The sequence below is a fragment of the Sciurus vulgaris genome (genome assembly GCF_902686455.1).
Source record: "Sciurus vulgaris genome assembly, chromosome: 8".
NCBI lineage: Eukaryota > Metazoa > Chordata > Mammalia > Rodentia > Sciuridae > Sciurus > Sciurus vulgaris.
In genome coordinates, this window is record NC_136468.1 from 103,401,728 (window position 1) to 103,422,562 (window position 20,835).

At 41.4% G+C, this 20,835-nt stretch overlaps 1 protein-coding gene across 5 annotated transcripts in view; it reads left to right on the forward strand.

Moving 5' to 3' along the window:
• The first annotated feature begins 2,819 nt into the window (after positions 1 to 2,819).
• HECW1 (HECT, C2 and WW domain containing E3 ubiquitin protein ligase 1) overlaps positions 2,820 to 20,835 on the forward strand; it is a 422,686-nt gene continuing 404,670 nt past the window's right edge. For 2 of the 5 annotated variants that reach the window (XM_079149876.1, XM_079149880.1), the window contains exon 1: positions 2,820 to 5,245. In XM_079149876.1, the coding sequence (XP_079006002.1) occupies positions 5,123 to 5,245 (123 nt within the window). In that variant the 5' untranslated portion in view covers positions 2,820 to 5,122. The remainder of the gene's footprint in view (positions 5,246 to 20,835) is intronic. The other 3 variants (XM_079149879.1, XM_079149877.1, XM_079149878.1) reach the window with 2 other exon arrangements.

Here is a 20,835-nt window from a genome sequence, read left to right on the forward strand (position 1 = left end):
GTAATCTTTGTTAGTTAAGAGTTTGTAGATAATAAAAGTGTGATCCATAAAAGAAAAAATTGATAATTTGAATTCCATCAAACTTAGAAACATTTGCTTGGTGAAAGAAACAACTGAAATAATAAAGACAAGCCACAGACAGGGAGGAAAATATTCAGAAATTACATGTATGACAAAGATTTTATACCTAGAATATACAAAGGACTCCCTTAGAAGAATAATATGAAAGTAAAAATCTCCTTTAAAGATACACAAAAGTTTTGAACAGAACTTTCATTAAAAATGATAATACAGATGCAAACTAAGCACAGAAGTAGATGCTCACTATCATTAGTCATCAGGAAAGTGGAAACTAAAACCATAATGAGCTACCACCACATACCTATGCAACTATTTACATTTGAATCATACTGAAATTTTGTAGAAAATTTGTCCGCACTACAGACTTCTCTGATTCTCTTCTCATCTTGCCACATTAATCTGGATACTCTTCCTATGCTCCTTTCACCTGCCAACTCCTGCTAACCCTTACAGCTTGATTCAGGTACCAGAAGATCTCCTCTTGGACTCCCACCCTCATGCTCCCGACTTGGGTCTGGGTTGTAGCCTCTGTACTGTGTGATATTATGTTCTCCATTTTACCTATCACTGCCTCTATCAATATATAGGGCATGTTTATTTAACTAGAGTTTTATATACCCTCAACTCTAATCTCCATGAAATCAGAAACTGTTTTTCAAGGTTATGTCCCCAGAAATTAGCACATTTAAGATTTGTTGAAGAAATGAATAATTTATATAAGAAATGCCTCTGCTAGGCCCCCCAGCCCAAAATTACCCTAAGGTTTTAATGGCTACCAAGACAGCCCCTGCCGCTCAGTAGCCATATGCAGGTTTACTCACACTCAAATTAAAAATCCTCTCTCTGTCGTTACAGGAAGAACTTTTTTCTCTATGTCACCTGCTCAGCTGACCAAAGTTGGATACCCTAGCCTCTGACTAGTTATTCTAAACCACTGCACCTAAGATATCTAAAGGACAGTCTTGTACAACCAGTTTTAATTGGTCCTGCAGGAAGAGATCTTGTCAGACATTATACCATGAACACAGCTTCAACGGCTCCATCCTTTTCCTCCCTTGGTTAAAAGGCTTTCATTTCTGACATTATGGTGAAGTTCTGCTCCTGAAGATGAAGCCTCTGATCAGTTCAAGTCATAGTTTTCTAAACAATGTAGGGAGTCACTTGCAGATGGGGCTCTGCTCATTTTTAACTGCATGTGGTCTGGGCAGAGCAAGCAGGCTAGCCCCTGCCTGGGTCCTGAATTACAAAAGGTAGACACACAGGTTACACAGCATCATGATAATACAGGTGTTCATATATGCTTCTTGTAATGTCTTCACCATCTATGGCATTATTTAAGATTAGTAGTACTGGAGGCATTGAAATTGTGACTCATTGTATTCATAGCAGTGTTTTGAGTATATTAGAAGCTTCATACATATGACTACTAAATGGATGACTTTAAAATTCAAGGGAAGTTTTTTCCTTTTTTCACCAAAACTTTTCTCTTTAAGATAGAGCAGCTGACATCCGTTACCTCCACATCTGAGGCCTCTCACAAGCCAGACCTTAACAAAATTACAGAACCCTTTGTTATTTTCCTCTGACTGAACTGGGACTGTTAGGAATAAAAAAAAAAATATATATATATATATATATATATATATATATATACACATGAACCCATATGTTGCCAATGCACTAGGCATGTAGAAAGTGATTTACAAGGAGTTATCTATGCAAAACTTTGTGTACTTCTAGTTTAATATCTTTTGTCTTCAGTAGAAAAAAAAAAAAGAAGAAGGAAAGAAAACTCCCCAGGGGAAATAAAGCCCACCTCAGGATTGTTACATCAATAACTTTTATGAGAGTTGTTGACTTGTCAAGTCATCTCCATGATAGATAGAACACAGAGACTCTCTCTGAGCCAAGTTGATGCTGCATCACTGAAAACAATGCAGTGAACAAAATCCTGGCAATTAATTGAAGTAAAGAATTTTCCTTTATTTTGGTTTGGTGCTATCATGCTAGTTTAGAAACTATGAATGCTAGTTCATGCAAGATTTTTTTTCTTTCAAATGTCTGGTTAAAAACATTACACAGTTGGTTGATGCTTGTGTTTACTGCTGCAACCTAACCAAGTCTATTTTCAGAGGGGCTTCTTCATGTAGAAATGGATATTAATTCAAGTGTAAAATCTCCTAAAGAAATGTGTGCCCAGCATTCTGTGTAGATCCTTAACTCAGGTTTGAAAAGTGATCAGCTTTGAGCTCATCTGACCGGAAGATCTGATTGTTGTCAGACAAAGAGAAGGATCTGTCCAGAAAGAACTGAGCCCTTCCAGTGGAATTCTGGAAGGGGAAAGGGGCACAGCTAGTGAGGTTGCCCTCGCCAAGTCCAAGGTTTCTGAGATTGGAAAGTCCCAGTTGTGAGAGTGACATCAAGGCCAAAAGGTGGGTGGTGGAAGGAGATACACTGAGAAGCCACCTATCAGGTTGGTGGGAGCTGGAGGGAGACTTGGTTTGGAGAGGTCTGTGTTCATGTCTTCAGTAAGGAGTCTGGGAGTCAGTGGTCACCCTTTGTTCATTCTAGAGGAGGTCTGGGTTTGGGGTATGGGAAAGAAGATAACTATTCAGGATGTAAAAAATGGCTTACCTAGGTGATGCTGGGAAGGAGAATGGGAAGAAAGAAATAAGTTATTGTGAAGAATGCAATTAGAATCACAGACTATGGAGATTACATGCTCAAAACCTCTGAATTTAATTTGAACACATACACGCCAAAAGAGTAACCGAATGCACGCAGATTTACATGAAGCAGCCAGCAACCAACTGTAACCAGCATTTCATTTCTCTTTGCATCCGGGTCGACTGTAAAAGCAGGGGCTTAGACTTTGTTTTCCTTCAGTTCTAGCATTCGGACACTGTGGAGTTTAATATAAAACCTGTTTTGAAAGCTAGGTTTGCCAACAATAGATACTCTAGGGGTAATTTTCATCCTTTGCATTTGTAATAACAGTGTTTATTTTGTGTACTTGACGTGCAAATACAAGAGGCTTCCCTGAAATGTGTCTATGAGTGTTCATAACTGTATAAGGTGGGTGAGGAAAGTGTGTAAAACAGAGGCCGAGAACACCTGTCACAAGGTACCTGCCTAGAGTGTCTGTACCGCATCCTTTCAGAACACACTGCACATACACAAAAGGGCTGGTGAGCCGTGGTGGGTCCTGGATATGCCCAGAACGCAAACTGGGTGTTGGAAGGATGGGGCTGGCGGTAACAAGAATCAATATATATTTACGGCGAGGGTGGGGAGGGGGGTACGCGGAGGCTGCAGGGCGGGGCAGCGCTAATGAGAGCGAGCCCGGCTTGTGGTTGGTTCGGGAGTCTGGTACCCACAGAGGAGCAGGCAGGGAGGGAGGGGATGCAGGCGGGAGGATAAAGCGATGAAGTGTGCTGCGTTGCCGCGCATCAGGCGCTGTTGTTGGAACTGCTACACCGTGCGCCTCTGACCGAGACGGCCCTCTCCTCTTGCACACACTCACCGAGCCGCGCGCGTCGCTCCGCGTTGGCGGTGGCGGTGACAGCCGCTCTCTCTGAGCAGCCAGCAGCCAGAGCGCGGCGATAGCTGACGGTCGCCCGGGTCCCCCAAAGCAGGTCCCTGGTGTTTGGCGCCTATGCAGGGCACGTGCGCCCCCCGCCTCTAACCTGCACCCTGACGGGAGCATGATCTGTGCCCAGTCCGGGACTGCCAAGGTAAGCGAGCGCCTTGCGGGGACTCTGCCTGCCGCCCCTGCCCCCCGCCCTTCTCTGGGCGTCTTCCTAGCCGCTCGTGAGGCCCTAGCAGCGCCCTCCCTCCCTAGGGCCGGGATCCACCCTCCTTCCCACCCTCTCGCTTCTCCCGCGAGGTTCAATTGTCAGCCTGGGGCGCGCAGCTGCCCGGGCCCGGCTGGGATGCCCGGGTGTCGACCCCGACTTGGTTACAGCAGGCGCACCGGGCCCTCCTGAGGGGCATGGAAAGAAACAAAGAAGCCCCCAAGCGGGTTCGCAGCGCCTCCCCCGCCCCTCGGCGCCCTCCCAGTAGCGAGGAGGTGTCAGGGGAGGGGGCGGAGAGACCTACGTAATCCCCCTTCCCAGCCCACACCCACCCCTTGTGAACCAAAGCTCTGGATTTGCGCTTCGCTTTAGATTCGCTTTTGGATAATTGTGTCCCATGCAATGTCCGTGGTTAGCCCAGAGAGCGCCCACAGTCTCGGCACAAGCTCGTCTGTGCTCTGCTCAGGGGCAGCGTGGCCAGGTCCAGCCCTTGCTCCCCTGGGTGGTGGCAGGCGGAGAGGATGCGCGTTGTGGGTGCTTCTCCAGCGCCTCCTGGTCCCCAGCCGGCTGTGCCTCTCAGCTGGGCCTGCCACCTGAGTTTGAGCGGGAGCTGCCAGTCATGTCGCCTACCGTATTGCGACCTGCACACATGCGGGGAGGGAGGTACCGGGAAACGCGTCCGGTCCTTTTTGGCTGGAGGTGCGCTTCCTACCCATACATTCCCCGGCCGTGACAATGCACCAAAATTTGAAGGCTCCAACAAAGTGGCCCCTCCATTCTCCGCTCCAGGGCTTTCTGATTGCTCTGTTGTTCTGATGTCCCGGTCACTTGGCTGATTTTTGGAGTGTGGATGCGTGTTCTCTGTCTTGCACAGAGGCTGGGCACCATAACTTCTTCCTTGCCGAATTTCAGCGCGTGGGGGTAGCTGGCAGGGACACAGGCTGCAGAGATGCCTGACTTCCTGTGATTCCGGGCACAGCGCGCCTCAGTCTGCATTGGGCTGACACCAGATAGCATGTGGGGATTTTCCTAGTTGCCGGATATTATTTGACGTTGCTGTAGTTTTGTGCTTACTTCTCTTGGGATCTGCAGTGGTGCAATTCTCCCTTGTTGTTTTTCTTCTTTCTTTGAAAAGATAACAATGCTGTGTTCAGCAGAAATGGATACAGAAAGAACAGCATAGTTCAAAGATTAAGGGAGGCATCTTTTCTCTTTTCCTGGGATTTAAGCGCGATATAGGAGGGTAGATGCCCTACCTGAAAAGGCCATCCTTTAAAGACCCCAGCAGTGTTGTGGTCCAAGGCGTCTCAAAGCAGGTGGCCAGATCGTCGTTTCTCATCAGCGGACTCGCTCCGGCTGTGGCTATTACGGTAATTCATTCTAGATCGGGGATTCATTTTGAAAATGTGTGTTTTCTACTAAGAAGGGATTAGAGTCCACATGCCTGCCCTAGTATGAATGTGTGTGCCTGTTTGGTAGAGGAATACATTGTGGCCAGATTCCCTGTTGCCTGTTCCCTCTGTTTGCTACCTCCTCTGGAATGTAGCAGTATTTTAATTCCTATATCTAGAAGCAAATTGAGCTTTATATATAGTATGTCATTTGCTAAACTATATTCTGACTAAATTCACACTAGGATCTCAATCTAATGCAGTTGACTGCTTTGTAGGATGACAGTTCTCTTTTTGTATGGGGTAGTTTTTCATGAAGGCAAATTGCCTAAGTTTGTTCAGATTGTGACATTATTGACTTGGTAGGGAGGCCACATCCTGGGCTGGAACAGCCTATCAGCGCATTAGTATAGAGAGACTGCAGCTGTTATTATTTGTGAACATAATGTCATTTGACTCGATTCCTCTTAAACTTCTGGCTTTTAAAGATAGGCATGTCAAAATATTAAGGTTTAACTTCTATGCATCAGAGATGACTATTAATAAAGCAAATATTAAAAGGTCAGATGTGATCATGAGGAGACCAACCTCTGTCTCATTTGTTATCTATAAAGTAAGTTGCACTATCTGATTCTCAGGTTCCTTCTAGTTCTGTCATTCTGTGATAACTGATAGGGGGTAAGAAAAGTTACCCAATTCAGGAAAGGTAAACAATCATAGTCCAAACAATATAAGCAAACCAAGGATTTATTGTAGAATGTGTGCTTTATTTGTACACCTCAGAATTTTAAAAATCCCTGATCTGCATTTTTCCTATAAATGAAATTATCCAACAACTCAAACAGGTCATTTCTTTGTCTACTATCACAAAGATTTGGTTGGGGGCTGGGGAGCAAACAATGTTGAATTAATTGGATAACAGGTTTTCTCATTTGTGGATTTAGTTATTCACTACCTTGTCTTGGATAATCAAGAATTAGTTTATTGCCAATGATTGATTTTTGTTTGTTTGTTGCTAATGAAAGACTCTAGATAGCCGTTTCATCCTAGGCAGTAATTAGCAATAGCATCAGACTTTCCCTGATATAATTTGGTGTTGCTCATAAAACTTGCTAGCACTGTTGCTTGTTATAAAAATGAGTGAGGCAATGATTGTTCTAAACAGTCAAAGTGTCTTGATGTGCTCATAGTAATTATTACAATTTAGGGATGGTTGAGGTATTTGGTCATTGATTCATGCTTAGCACACAATTTTCCACAGTTGTGCACTCATTTTTTAAAAAGTTACAATCGAAATAACATCTTGGAATCACAGCTCCTGCCAGGCATAATTAACCACTTCCTTTCCTGTTTTCACATAGCCTATTCATTCACACAGCTAAGGTAACACTGATTACATTGCAGTTACCAGAGTTGTAAATGTGCCACAGCCTCCTTGTTTTAATGTGGTCTAAGCTTCTTCAGGACATGGATGTTGTTATATTCATCTCTCATCTTTTCAGCACCTAGCACTTCGCCTGGTACATGGTATATTCTCAGAAATGTTTATTCCATGGATTTCAGGTCATAAAAATGCTCCCTAATTGTATAGGCAGGAGGTAGGTGGGAATCCTCTGCTTCGTGAGTCAGCTGGGGGAATCAGAGAGGTTATATAAGATGCTTAAGGGAACCGGTGAGCCAGGACTCAAATCCAATTCTTCTATCAGACTGTGTCTGTGAGAGGCTCCACCTCCTCAGTAATTAAAACGAGCAAACAATCAAAACCATATAGAGAATAATTTAAATGTATGTTTGAGTAATTTATTTCCATTTGAATGATCTGGTTTGTCCATTTTGACAAAATTTATCTCATCACTGTTCTGTTCTGTTCTGTCTTTTTCTTGAAAGGAAACTTGTTTGACCTGAGTCCTCTCTCCTCAAACCTGCACTGAAACAGAAGGACTGAGTACCCAAGTCTCGATTCTACCACCCAGAACTTGCTAAGATGAGAGACAAGTGTAGGAAAGGCCACTAGCTGACCCATATTTGTTCACATTTAGCCACCATACATTGTGCTTCTGAAATGACCCAGCAGTTAGAACAGAGACAACCATCAATCCTTGGTCAGCCCAACTTGACTGGGGATCCAGACAGGCAGATTTCTAAAACAGGTGTGATTTACAGACATTGACTTCTTTCCCTCTGCTTCATTTTTCACCCTAAAAAATAGGACAGGTTACTGTTAGGAAACCAGGAAATTCAATACATACCTATTGCTATAAAGTAGCCCTGGGCATATCTGATATTCATGGACTTTCAGGGAAAAAGAAAAAACACTTCGTGTACTTTTTTATGTGGACTTCTTCCTTCAAGTCACTTTTCCTTTAGGAGATTTAGTTTCTTCCTTAGAAGTAGGAAGAAGTTGAACCAGGCAATTCCAAGGGTCACTTCTAACACCATGATTCTGTGATTATTTTTGCTGCATTAGTCCATTGAGACAATTAAAGGGTGAAAATACTAGTGATAGTTTAAGTTTGCAATTTATGTACTCTGTAATACATATCAAAATTCTTGAGGCTATGTGTGCTCATCTGTGGGCTATCTAATGACCACTTTGAGCCTTCTGTTAACATTATTTTCTATAGACACCTATAGTAATTCTTATTTGTAAAACTAAATTTACTATATCAAAGAAAAGAGGATTTTGATATTTTACATTTTCAGTGAAGAGTGCACTGGTGAAAAAGTGTAGAATTTCCAAAAATGTGCACAATGTTTAGAATTTTAGGTTTTGATAATCAAGGTTTCAAGTCCTATAGTAAAGCACTTTTAGTCTTACCATTGAGTGTATTTCCCTACTGTGTGACTCTTGCAGCAAGTGTTCCCTGTGATGCATCCAATAATTTTTCTTTTCAATTTCTCTTTGGTTTCTCTTTGCCCTCTCCGACTTCTTTAGTTCCCTCCAACCTTCTGCCACATCCCCTACATTCATAAAACACTCCAGGATTACACTGCCATCCACCTCACCCTGTTCCACCCAGGGCAAGTTACAAACTTCCTACTTGTCTCAACCATTTCTACTTTCTGAGGTTTATTTGTTAGCATTACTGTTCCAAATTTTACAAACTTCCTACTTGTCTCAACCATTTCTACTTTCTGAGGTTTATTTGTTAGCATTACTGTTCCAAATTAAGTATGAGATAGAGACAGACTGAGTCTTCTGGGGACTGTGGAGTATACATCTATTCTCACACACTTTCAGACCACCATTTGAAACCTAAATACCATGCATTTGTGTCTTAAAGTCTTTTAAACGCTTTCTGAAATAAAATAACTTATTGATGATTTTATATATTCCTTACCATAAAGTGTGGATGTGGGGGTATTGGTAAATATCTGTTGTGTTCCAAGATGTGAACACTATAGGAAACATGGCAAGTCGTCCATGTAGGATAGCAATAATGCCACTCACTACTTATTGGCAAAACTTCACAAAAACCACTAAACTCCCAGATCATCTGGATGTCCATAGATACAAGTGATTTTAAAAAATTATTTCGTGCATTATCTTTTTAGAGACTGTACTTTTTCTGATTTATTGATCCAAAGCTTGATGCACATGGAAGATTGAAAAATAAGGATGTATACAGACGAGCTCTTCTGTTACCAGGCTTAGTGCATGTGATATTTTGGGGAGTATTCAGAGAATGAAACTTAAGCCATTATTGGGGGAGTAGGGGAGAGCTGGAAAAGTTCGCCATCTGTGCCCATGATGACGGATGCTATCATGGAGACTTCATTCGGAGTCCCTTTTATATATTTAGTGGAGCAGATTTTTCATTTCACACTTTCTAGATATATTTGTATTGCACAGATGTCAGGGAAATATCATCTGTGTGAAAGAAAGGGGGGAAAAAAGATCAAAATTCACATCCATGGCCAGGGATTGTAATTCAATCACTTTGTCCTTAAATTGACACCTATTTAACCTACATGAATGCCCCTGCTTTTTTTTTTTTTTTTTTAAAAGGGGGATTCTATTTGAATTTCCAGTCTTATACTTTATTAAAAGTCAAAGATTCAGAATAAGGGGAGTGGGGAGAATGGGGAAACTAGAATTAAACACATAAGACCTTGTTCTGGCACTGTCCTACCAGAGCTGATGGACCCCATCGGAAACTCCTCAGCAATTTCCTTCCTGTAACACACAGACCAACTTAAAAAGACAACAGGACACAATCAATAGATGTTTATCCTTTTAAGGACTTCCTTTTTTCTTTACCTTCATCCATAATTCCTCTTAGCCATCAAAACTTAAGACTAATTAATTAAATTTATTTCCTTTACTTTGACCACAAGTTATTTTTGTAGAAATGAGCTTTTTAAAATTGAGAAAAAAAATTTGTTTCGAGGGTTTTACCAGCATCATCTTCCCTCCCCCACCTCCTCAGCACTGTCCTTATTGTCTCCTCTGTAAATGTCAACTTGGCACAGGACCTGCTTTAAAGGGGATGATATTAAGAAAATTATTGGCATACCAATGAACTGAAATATATTACACTTTACAAATTTGTTCCCTAGCTCCACATACCTCACAGTGGATTTTCTGTTCCCTTTTATAGAATATGCCTCAAAAAAGTTGTCTCACTAGCTTTCTTTGCTCCCTCCATCTCAGCCTCTAAAGACACCTTTTATGGTGCAATATTTGGCTTATACAAATCATGCATTTAACATATATGTAAATTGTGAAACTAAATAAAACAAGTACCCTCACTGTAGCCTGAAACGAGAACATCACCAGCTCCCTCAAAGCTACCTTTGCGTTCCTGCCTCATTGCTCCTTCCTCCTTTCTTGAGAGCACCTTCAGGCTCAGACTTCAGCCACTTCTCCCTTCCCCCACTGTTCTTGTGAGGGATAATTCTCTATTCCAACCTTGCTGATGTCAGTGGCCTTTCACTACATGGACCACTCTCTCTTTCTGGAGCCCCTGGCTTCTTTAGGACACAGATTCCCCTGGTTTTGCCTTCCTGGATCCTCTTTCTCAGGCCCTTTGGAAAGCCCCTCAATTTTTATTCCCACTAACCTCTACTGGATTCTGACCTCTAAATGATGGGATTCCTCCAGGGCTTGGCTCTTAGGCCTCTTCTCTTCTATGTTCCTTCCCTTGGTCTGAACATGGTCTTCTTGCTGATGATCCCACGTTTTCTTCCTCAGTCCAGACTTATTCCCAGAGCTTCCATAAGCAACAACCCAGCATCTTCCCTGAATGCCGCATAATCTTAAAACTAGCACGTGCAAAATACAGTCCCCAATTTTCACGCCCCAAACCTACTTCTCCTACAGAGCTCTCTATCTCTGGAAGGGGCAACTCTGCCCTTCCAGATGCTCAGGCCAAGTTCCTGAATACCCTCCTGAGAACCTTCTCACATAGCAAATCTGTCAACTACCTCTCACCTGCTCCTTTTTCAGCATGATTCTGCCTGTCTAAGTTATCATGTCCTCCCCTGATTATCTGCCTTCTTTACCCATCTGCAGTATCTATACAGCAACCCCCAGATGTAAGTCATATCTCTCATTCAATCATTCATTCAACAAACACTGACTAAACATCTGTTGTGGGCCAGGCATGGGTTTGGGTGCAGTGGGGGGGAAGGAATGCAACCCAAAACGGTCACAAATCCCTGTCCTCTTGGAGCCTGCAATTGTATCACTTCTTTGTCCACAACCCACCAATGGTTCCTTTCCATTCTGGATGAAGTCTAGTTTGCTTACTTGGTCTACAGGGTTCTGCATAACTGGGCCCAAGCTTCTGCCTTAACACTCTCCCCTGTTTGCTGGAGTCCAGTCCCCAGTGTCCTGGCTCTTCTTAGAATGTGCAGGTACACTCTCATTTGGGCTCTTCCCTTGACCTGGAAAGATCGTTCCCCAACTTCCTACCTCCTGGTTTCCCCTTCAGAGAGACTTCCCCTGACCTATCATTTACAACACTCTTTCATCTACCGACCTGCTTTCTTTTCCTTCACACCACTTAGCACCACATGTTTAGTATATATTTTCTTACTTGTGTGCTTATTGCCCTTCTCTCCTAACTTGTAAACTCCTAGAGCAGGAACCTGTTGATCTACCCCACGCCTGGATCAGTACATGGAACACAGCAGATGCCTTGCTAGTTATTTGCTGACTGACTGACAGGTATAATGGTGCTCTCCTTACCCAAAGTTCAACCTCATAATGTACTCTATGTTTTATACAAAATAAAATCCCATTAACATCTTCTGGAATAGAGTCTGAGTGATATTTTCAGATCTCTGGATCCTCTGATACTGTTTTCCTTTCTATAAGCTACCACAAGGTGGTGGTTGGGGGTCTTCCTTACTAATACCTAGACGCTTTGTAGGTCCTGAATCTCTGTGTTTTTGGCATTCTCTACCAGGTAAAGAGAAGCATTAATTCAACTATCTTGTCTTTGCCTTCTCAGCACCCAGCAAGCAGTAGTCAGTCTCTCAATTGTTGTTGAATTGAACCTCTTACTTGTTATTCTTGCTGCTAGGACTTAATAAAAGCTGCTCTTTGCCCTCAGGTTTCTGGGCATCTGGGCCACAGTGACTTTGTCATCTTGAATGTAAGCATGTCATTCCTATGTTTAAAATCCTGGGGAGTGGCCCACCTACACAATTAAGAGCCAACTCCCTAGGCTAGCATTGGAGACCTGCAGCGTGTGGCCTGTCCACATCCTCATTTGTCCCTTCTGTCCCCATCTAAGGCCATGTGGGTATTTATTTTTTAACATGGGTACCCCCATTTCTGTAAATGTCTTTGTGTTTTATATAATTATATAATTTTTTTGTATACTGTTTTCTATTCTTAGGCCCTGCACCCCTCTGTAAATTTACCTGTTTTTAGGATCCACCTTAAATCTCACCTTCTAGGAGAAACCATCATTCAGTTTCCCAATAGGACACGATTTCTCTTCCCTCCCCTTAACTCCCTGATGACAGATATCATTAAACACTCACTATTAACTCCCCTGTCTTGCAGTCTCCCTACTGAATGCTGAGCACCTCAAGTTTAGGCCTATGTGGCATTTATCTTAGTATTCCTGAAAATACTTGTCCCAGCATCTGCCACAGCAGGACCTCATCTGAGTGTCAAATGAATGAGCGATCCAGGGAACAACTCAAGAGTTGAGAAGTTCTGCATTATGTTGCTTCCAGAATGTTATCTGCAATGTATGCATCCAGAAAATGCATGCCATAATGTTAACTAGAAAGTCAGAAGAAGTGAGAACTGCAAGCACAGGACATTCTCTTTGAAGATTCTCCTGTCAAGAACAGTGCTCTGCACTCAATAACTACTTAGAGGCTGAGTGAAGGGTATGGCTGGCATGGTAAATGTCCAATACATTTACATAAATGAGCAAAGCCAGGGACTGGAGAGCTTCCCCAAGTCCACGAAGAGATGGAACTGCATTTTTCTGTAGAATGAGTCCTGTCTTCTCCCTGCTCTCCAGCCCTGCCATGAGCATCATCAGACCTGACCTAGGATTACCTGGTGATTTCTCCAAGATGATGCGCTCCCATTTTGCAGTAGCTGAAGAACTTCCCTTTTTAAGGTAGGCCTTTTATATCTTCTGAAAAGAAACAAAAGAGTAAAAATTTCAGAATCTTTCAGGATTCAGACACCCAGAAATCAGAGACAATTCTCACGTACCCACCCTGATGGCTCCTTCTGCTCATGTGGCTTATTCATTTTGTCTGCTCCTGAGCAGATCTGAGCCCCTTGGCTTCAAGAGCTGATGCTTATGGGGTTTGCTTAAATCTGTGTCTGTGTGGAAGAGTGAGGTCAACAACACTTCTTAGAACTTCCAAGGGCAGAATCAGTTGACATTAAAGTCATCCGATTGTAATTTCAGCAGGAGATTTTATTGGCAATGTTGTCTTCTCATTTAATAACTTTCAATAGCAAGATAGCACAATTTTTGATGCGCTGTCTCTCATAGGGACTTTACAAGTGTTTTTCATTGTTTTATTGCAATAAAGTAAAATTTATCTTTCTTAGAAACATATATTCTGATCATGGTGTGACATTCTTTGGAAAAATAGTGAAATTCAAATTATGTTCATCTTTTTCCCCAGAGAAAGGAAAAAAAATCACTTTATATATACACACACACACACACACACACACACACACACACATATTTGTGTGTGTGTATGTATGTAAGTGTGTATAATGTTAAGGTATATGCATAATATGTTAATATATTGTTTTATATTTACATATGTATATATATACACATATACACACATATATATGTATATATAAAATATTGTATATGAGGATTCAATCTTCTAAAGAGAAATTTGACCAAGGACTCACAAACCAAAATAAGAATGCATTCTATGTAAGTACACACACATGCATCTCTTCACAAATACAATTTATCATATTATATATGAGACATAAACACATGCATATATTTTAAAAACTTCTGGTTAATTATTTTCAAGTCATTTCCCACTACTTATTCATTCAGAAAACATTTCCTGAGCATCTATTAGGTAATAAACATTTAATTTTGTGGGAGGGGATTTCTTCCACCTAGATAAAAATCTGCTTAGAGTTTAAATTGAAAATGTTCAAAGATAAAGCAAAATTAAATCTCTGCAAAAGAGAAACTTCGAATTTAAGAAGGCAAATTGAAAACTTGGTGGCCTTTAAGGGAGATTATTTTGTTTTCTACACTATTTGTGGAGCATCTATCATGGACTGAGAACTGTTGCCATGAAGAATGAACATTCAGCCACATTTCTTGTCTCCACAGAGCTGAATGAGATCTTCGAATTTACAATATTGCTTCCTGAGGAGCTACTTACAGTTCAGTCATTAAACAGAACATTGCCTTGTCAAGGGCTGAGAAATCATTAATCATTCTTTGATTAAACTTAATTTTACCAAGACTGATTTTTCCTGTTATTGACCTTAGAAACTTTGGACCAAGGCACCAGGTACATTGCCTGAGAGCCCATTACTGTGGGAACATGCTCCCTCGTAACTTGAAACTCTACCACAAATTTCCTTTTTCTCAGTGACCCCAAGGATCCTCAGAAGCAGGGAGAGCTTTTAAATCTAAATATTCCCTAGGGACTAGAACAGCTATGTCCAGGGACATGCTGCATTTCAAACTTGTCTGAAAAATTCACCTTTCTGTGGTTTCTGTCTGCTGAGAACCTACAGAAAAGTGAGGGTCTGATAGTATGAACAACATTAGCAGATAGATAAGACCAGGGGTAGCCAGGTTTCCAGACGCTGGACACTAAAACCTACTTGCCTATCTGATGCTGTGGACTAGGGGTATGGAAGCCCTTCAAATGTGGTGGGCTTTGCACTGGGATGGGAGACAAGAAGGACAGGCCCTCCTCTCCACAGCCACATGTCCTACTCTAGGCTAAATACCATTTGTCACCTTAAGCTAGTATATTTTTAGTTTATTGGAGAAAGCATTGAATGAGCCATTTCAACTTAATAGAGAAAGTAAGGGGTTCTGGCAAGAGAAATAAAACAAATTAAAACCCAAATTGTGTCTGTAGGTGTAGGAGTGACAGAGGTGGGTGGGAATTGGGAGAAAAGCTAGGAACTTTCATTCTGTGGTCCTGACCCCTCCCTTTATCAAGTGTTCATTTGTCTCCACTGAACAGTGTAATTGATACACTATTCTTATGGGAACATTAAACTTGGTGGTAGGAATTTTCTCTTAATTGTTAGAACTCTTGGCTCGGAAATTCCATTTTGGAGGCATAAGAGAGTGAATGGTTTTGTTTTTACGTTTAGCACATATTGGTATGAATTTATTTGCAAATGGTTTTTGAAGGATCCAGATATTTTGTTTTTCGAATCTATTTTTTTCCAAGTGCTATTAGCAGGTGGAACTCATGACTTCAGGCATTTTTCAGGCAATGAGCTCAGTGAGATTTGAAAATTAGCTAAACCATTTATAGATTCATAGAATGTTGCCTTCATAAGGAACCTAAGCTTCGTCCCATTTAACCCCCTCATTTTCCAAATGATGGGACACATAGAAAGCAGCTGTCTCCCAGGGTCACAGAACTTGCATATGTTCAACCTAGGACATGAACCTGTCTCTGGGCCTGTGGCTGAACTCTCTGTAGCACCCTTTGCTATCTCAGTTTAGGGTAAGACTGGACACTGAGATGTCCTCAGGGTCCCTAGTAGAGAGGTGTAACTGAGCAATGTGTGAAGAATTTCAGTGCTGGCAGTGGGGAGAAAGGAAAGCCTGAGTTGGTGTTGGCTGCTACTTAGCTTAAAGCCAATTGTCGACATTTGGGAATGTGACCCAGTGTCACTAGTGTTTCAGATTCTTTTCCCCCCTAAGGAAAACAAAAGACTGGATTTTTAGAAGGAAAGTTATGATTTTAAGATTTTTTTGCTCATTCAATTTGATGATTTTACAATACTTAGTGAGACAAACTAGGCCTAATTGGAAGCCTCCATAAAGTGCATGGGCCAGGTGGATTGTAGACAACAGAAATTTAATTTTTTCACTTCTGGAGCCTGGAAGTCCAAGATTAGGAGGTCAGATTCTGGTGAGGACTTTCCTCCATGTTATAGACCTTGGTTGGGGTCTTCCTTGTATCTTCACATGGTGGGAAAAGGGCTGGAGAGCTCTCTGGGGTCTCTTTGATAAGGGCACAAATGCTATTCATGAGGACTTGGCCCTAATGACCTAATTACCTCTTAAAGACCACATGCCACCCCCCCCAAATACCATCACTCTGGGGTATGATAAATTCAACATATTAATTTGGTGGGAGTGAGGGGGGCACACAAATATTCAGTTCATAATAGAGACTTTCTATGAAGAAACAAGGGACCATGATGATGGCTTCGAGTAACTAAAATCTGAAATGTGGAAGAGGTGCTCAGTACCACTTAACTTGTTCAGAGTCCAGAACAAACACTAGTGGGTAGAAGATTTTGACTCAGTAATATGAAATATTTTCTATTCCTCGGAGTTATTCAAGAAGCATGAGGCATTGCCATGCTAGTGTGCCACTGAACGGAGGGCAGTTGACCTTTCACCAGGGACACTGCGGGAAGTTGGGGGTGTTGATTCCCTCTAGCCCTGGAAAGGTGAACCTATGCCCTCCAGGGACTCAGCTCCAGGACGCCTTCTTTCTAACGTGGCTTTGCATCAACTTTCTTAAAGGAGTCTCTTCCTTGCACCTTGAGGCTTTGCCTCCTGGCCTTCTACCCTAAAATTGTTCTAATTTTCCTTGTCCATAAAGCACAACCCAAGCCTTCTTCATCTTCCGTATTTCTGACCAGTCACTAGGAAAATTCCTCTCTTGTTTGATTTTCATTATACCACTAAATTTTATTTTAAAAAGCAGCATGTATATATCAAACTAGAGTTCCCTAGTTTTTTTTTTTTTTTTTTTGTAAATGGAACACAATTATGCCAGTCATTTCCATAGTGTCTGTGACTGCTTTAAATTACCCTGGCACAGTTGAGTTATAAAAATGGAAATCAAAGACCTCAAACCAGGAATGTTGATTACCCAGCCCTTTAGGAAAATGTTGACTGGCTGACTTCTGATTTATATGAAAATAATTATATTAAGTACATAATTTAAAAACAAAACAATGTATAAAAGAGACAATAACCACATGTAATGCAATGATCAGATAGATGGAAGATTATATTTTCACTAAGCGTATATACATTGTAATATTGAAGTCCCTGCATAAAAACAAATTGTGTTCATTTAGCTGTTTATCAGATATGTTTTCTTCTCACACAGTTTTTGACATTGTATATATTACTTTATTTGACTCTATATTAATTTATATAATCATGAATTGATTCTGTTTTTTTATTGGTACTGTGGACTGAACCCAGAGTGCTTTACCACTAAGCCACAACCCCAGCCCTTTTTACTTTTTATTTTTGAGATCAGGTCTCACTAAATTGCTTAGGGCCTAGCTAAGTTGTTGAGGCTGAGGCCTTAAACTTGCAATCCTCCTGCCTCAGCCTCCTAAGCCACTTGGATTATAGGCCTGTGTTGCTGCTCCCAATTATGCATTGATTCTGTGTTGTAGCATTTTGCTATGTTTCATATATAAGATTTCATTTAATTCTTCTACGCTCATGTTGTAAATATTATTAACTCTATTAACAGATGGCCTGAAGGATTTCTGTGGCCTGACCAGTTCACCCAGCTAGACTTTCTGACCAGCAGCCGTACATTTTCGGCTGTTCACCTATTAGTGGGTACTGAGGTTAAATTTCCTTTTGTCTTGGGGATGGATTGTGAATATAAGGAATATTGAATTGATGAATCCAATGTACAAAAATCATTGACAACACTTTTTATTATTTCCACAGAAATGATTCTCAAAAGTAGAACTGACAAATCAGGAGGTACATTGAGGTTTCCTCAGATACAACGAAAAGTCCATTTTCAGGAAAGTCTTAGCAACATCTGTCAGATTCTAACTATGTATGAGGATGCCAGGCTCCACCTTGCTGATTTTTTCCTCTCTTTTATCAAGGGAGGGGGGAACTCCCGCAATTGTGCTCTGGAGGCTTCTCTGAGAGGGCTTCTGGCAAAATTGTTTTCCTCATAACAAAGGACAGGCTCCCCAGTGCAAGCCTCTGCCCCTTGTCCTCTACTTCTTCCTGCTGTCTTTCTGACTGAAAGCTGCATGCCCAAGATGGAAAGTGGAGAGAAGGTGGCCTGGGGGCGTTGAGTGGGGAAAATACCTGATTTAGTGAAATCTCAGTTGCCGAGTTCTGATAGGAAGGCAGATGCAGCCCTCACCACTGCTGCTTTCTCCACCTGCCAGTCAAAGAACCTTTGCTTCTTGGCCTCTGCAAATTCTCTCTAGTGGTATCTCTATCTCCCACCCACTCAAGCAAGGCCCTGGTGTTTCTCTTACCAATTCGGATGTAGTTTGTATATACTATGTCATAAATACTAACTCTTGCTCATCTTTGGTGTGGTTGAAACATGTCTTTTGATTTTATTTATGGTGCCTTATTGATTGAGGTGCTCTTAGATGTCTCTATTGCAAGGGATAATTTATCTTCACTCTTGCCTATTCCCTACCAGACTTTCACTTAATTGTTTTCTCATCCAGTGGATCCTTCCCTGAATCTGTTATTACACCAGGGGTTGCCAAATGGGACTTTCCAGTTATATAATTCCTTCCACATTTATTAGCTGTCATTCTGTGAAAAAGAACCCACCCCCCTCTCCCTCCCCTCCCTCTCTCTCTCCCCTCCCTCTCTCTCTCCTTCTCTCCCCACCCCCCACCCCCCGCCCCGCTACCCTTTTCAGGGGAGGGGAATCACTGTGTTCTTATAGATATTTATTAACTCAGTGTGATATAATCAATTACAATCAATATTCTTTTTGATGCTCAAATTAACCCAACTTAGGCCAACAGGAGCCTTTTATATTATCTCTAACATAAGAAACCGAGTGCTTACACATCTTTTTAATTTTCTACCCTGCTTTCCTCCTTCTGCTCGCTTTCCTTCTGTCCCTCCCTTCCTTTCTTTTCCTTTGGTTGACAGTGAGAAGTGCTTACAACATTGACTCAAATGTTAAATGCAACATCAAATAATAGTGGTGAAAGGAGGTCTTCTATCTTCTCTTGTCTTGAATTAAACTAGATTCGGGTTTTCACTATTAAATGATATAGACTATTTATTTTAGCTTTTTAAAAAATAAGGAAATGTTGTTTTATTTCTGGGTTAGGGTATGCATAGGCAATATTTGTAAACACTGAATCTCATGAACGTTGAATTTGGGAGTCTTACTAAAGTTAACCAGTGTGTATGCTCCAGGTGGAAGCTTTCACCCTGTATTCTTCCATACTACCACCTCAACACATCATCATTTCCTATCCAATCCATTCACACTGCAGCTAAGAGAACTTTCTCCCAGGGATCTGCAAAATACTGATCAACATTACTAATTATAGTGCTGTGCTTTGGGGATAATTGCAATTTGTGGACAACCAGTAGCTCAGGATATTCTGACCTAACTCTAATCTAATTGAGATTTCAAGCCATTTCATCTGAGAAATTCTTTATCATCTTCTTTGATGTGTCCAAAGTCAAACTTATGACTTCTCCTGATAGCAATATTTTAATCCTCCTGGGCATTAAAACCTGTGGATAATCAGCTAGACCTACTAAGTCCAGGTCCACCTGTTGGAGTTAAGCAACCAGACACAGGAGCATCACCTAAATACCCTTGAGTCTGTCCCAGGATTCCACTTTCCACCCTCTCCATTCTCATCTTTACCACTCTTTTTCAGGATTCAGTCACTCCAGGTCTGAATCTCCAAAGCGGCATCGCTGCTCTTGTTCTTCATGTCTCTTCTCCCTCTCCCTCAACAGGCCTTTGGATTCCAGGTTGATTTTCTTTTAAGCAGAAACGTAGTCCTGCTCCACTTAGCTGAGAAACTGCTATCTCCTCCCTATTGCCTATGATAGGAGATTCAGAGACCTTGACGGAAACTTCCTGGTCTTCCACAGGCACATTCCACACTTACCCATCATTCAGTGTCACTTCTCATCCCTCTCAAAAATGCATGCTGGGCTCACTAGTGGATCCCACCCATTCCACTTGCACTTATCCTCAGCACTTGGATTCCATTTATGATGTTTTCTGCCTGTAATGCTATCTGTATTCTTTATCATCGATGTACATATTACCCCCTTCCAAAAACCAAGCTCAAATCCAGTTGCATACTGTTCTTACTGACACATTTTGTTTAAAGGTTCTAGTCATTTTAAACTGGATAACAGACATACCCATTTGGAGATTATTTCAAAGGATTTGTTTGCAACTTCTTTTACATTGCTCTCATTTAAGTGTCTTACTTGTACCATTCCTCTGAAGAGTACAATAAATAGATCCGCTTTTTTCCCTAGCTATAAAAGTCAGAATAATAATCCTCCAACTCTGAGCAGTAATGTAAGAAGATGTTGTTCTTCTCTTAGTTGAAATTGCTGCTGTTCAGGGTGGCATAACCCAGGTGCACGGGCACTGTTGAAATGCTGGGTGAAAACCTCATTTCATGCTTTATCCTTTCTTGGCTTAAGGGGTCAATGGTTTAATTGGTGCTGATGAGTAAATATGTCCTTATTGAAAAACATGAGTTTTGGGGTTTTTGTTTTGTTTCTATTTTTCTTTTTTTTGGTTGTTCCTTTTAGTTCCTAAAGCACAAATTGCTCCTGCACTCCCAGTGAATGAATCATGAAGCACTGGGTGCTTTTCTTCTGGGAGACAGAAGTTGAGGGTTGCTTTGGAAGAGGGCATTCATCATGTTCTCTTTTCTGCATTTCTTGTATCTGTGGCACTATTATAAAAGTCCTAAGTTTTTTTTAATCTGGATATGTAGAAATACAGCTTCATGCTCAATAATTTTGGGAATGGTGGAGTGGCCTCCCTTGGGTATATTTATCACCCAGAGGGAACCATCATCTTCATCTATGTCTGCAATATTTGCTTTTAAATAAAGTGAACAATGAGGACAGTGATCTGTGCCTTAG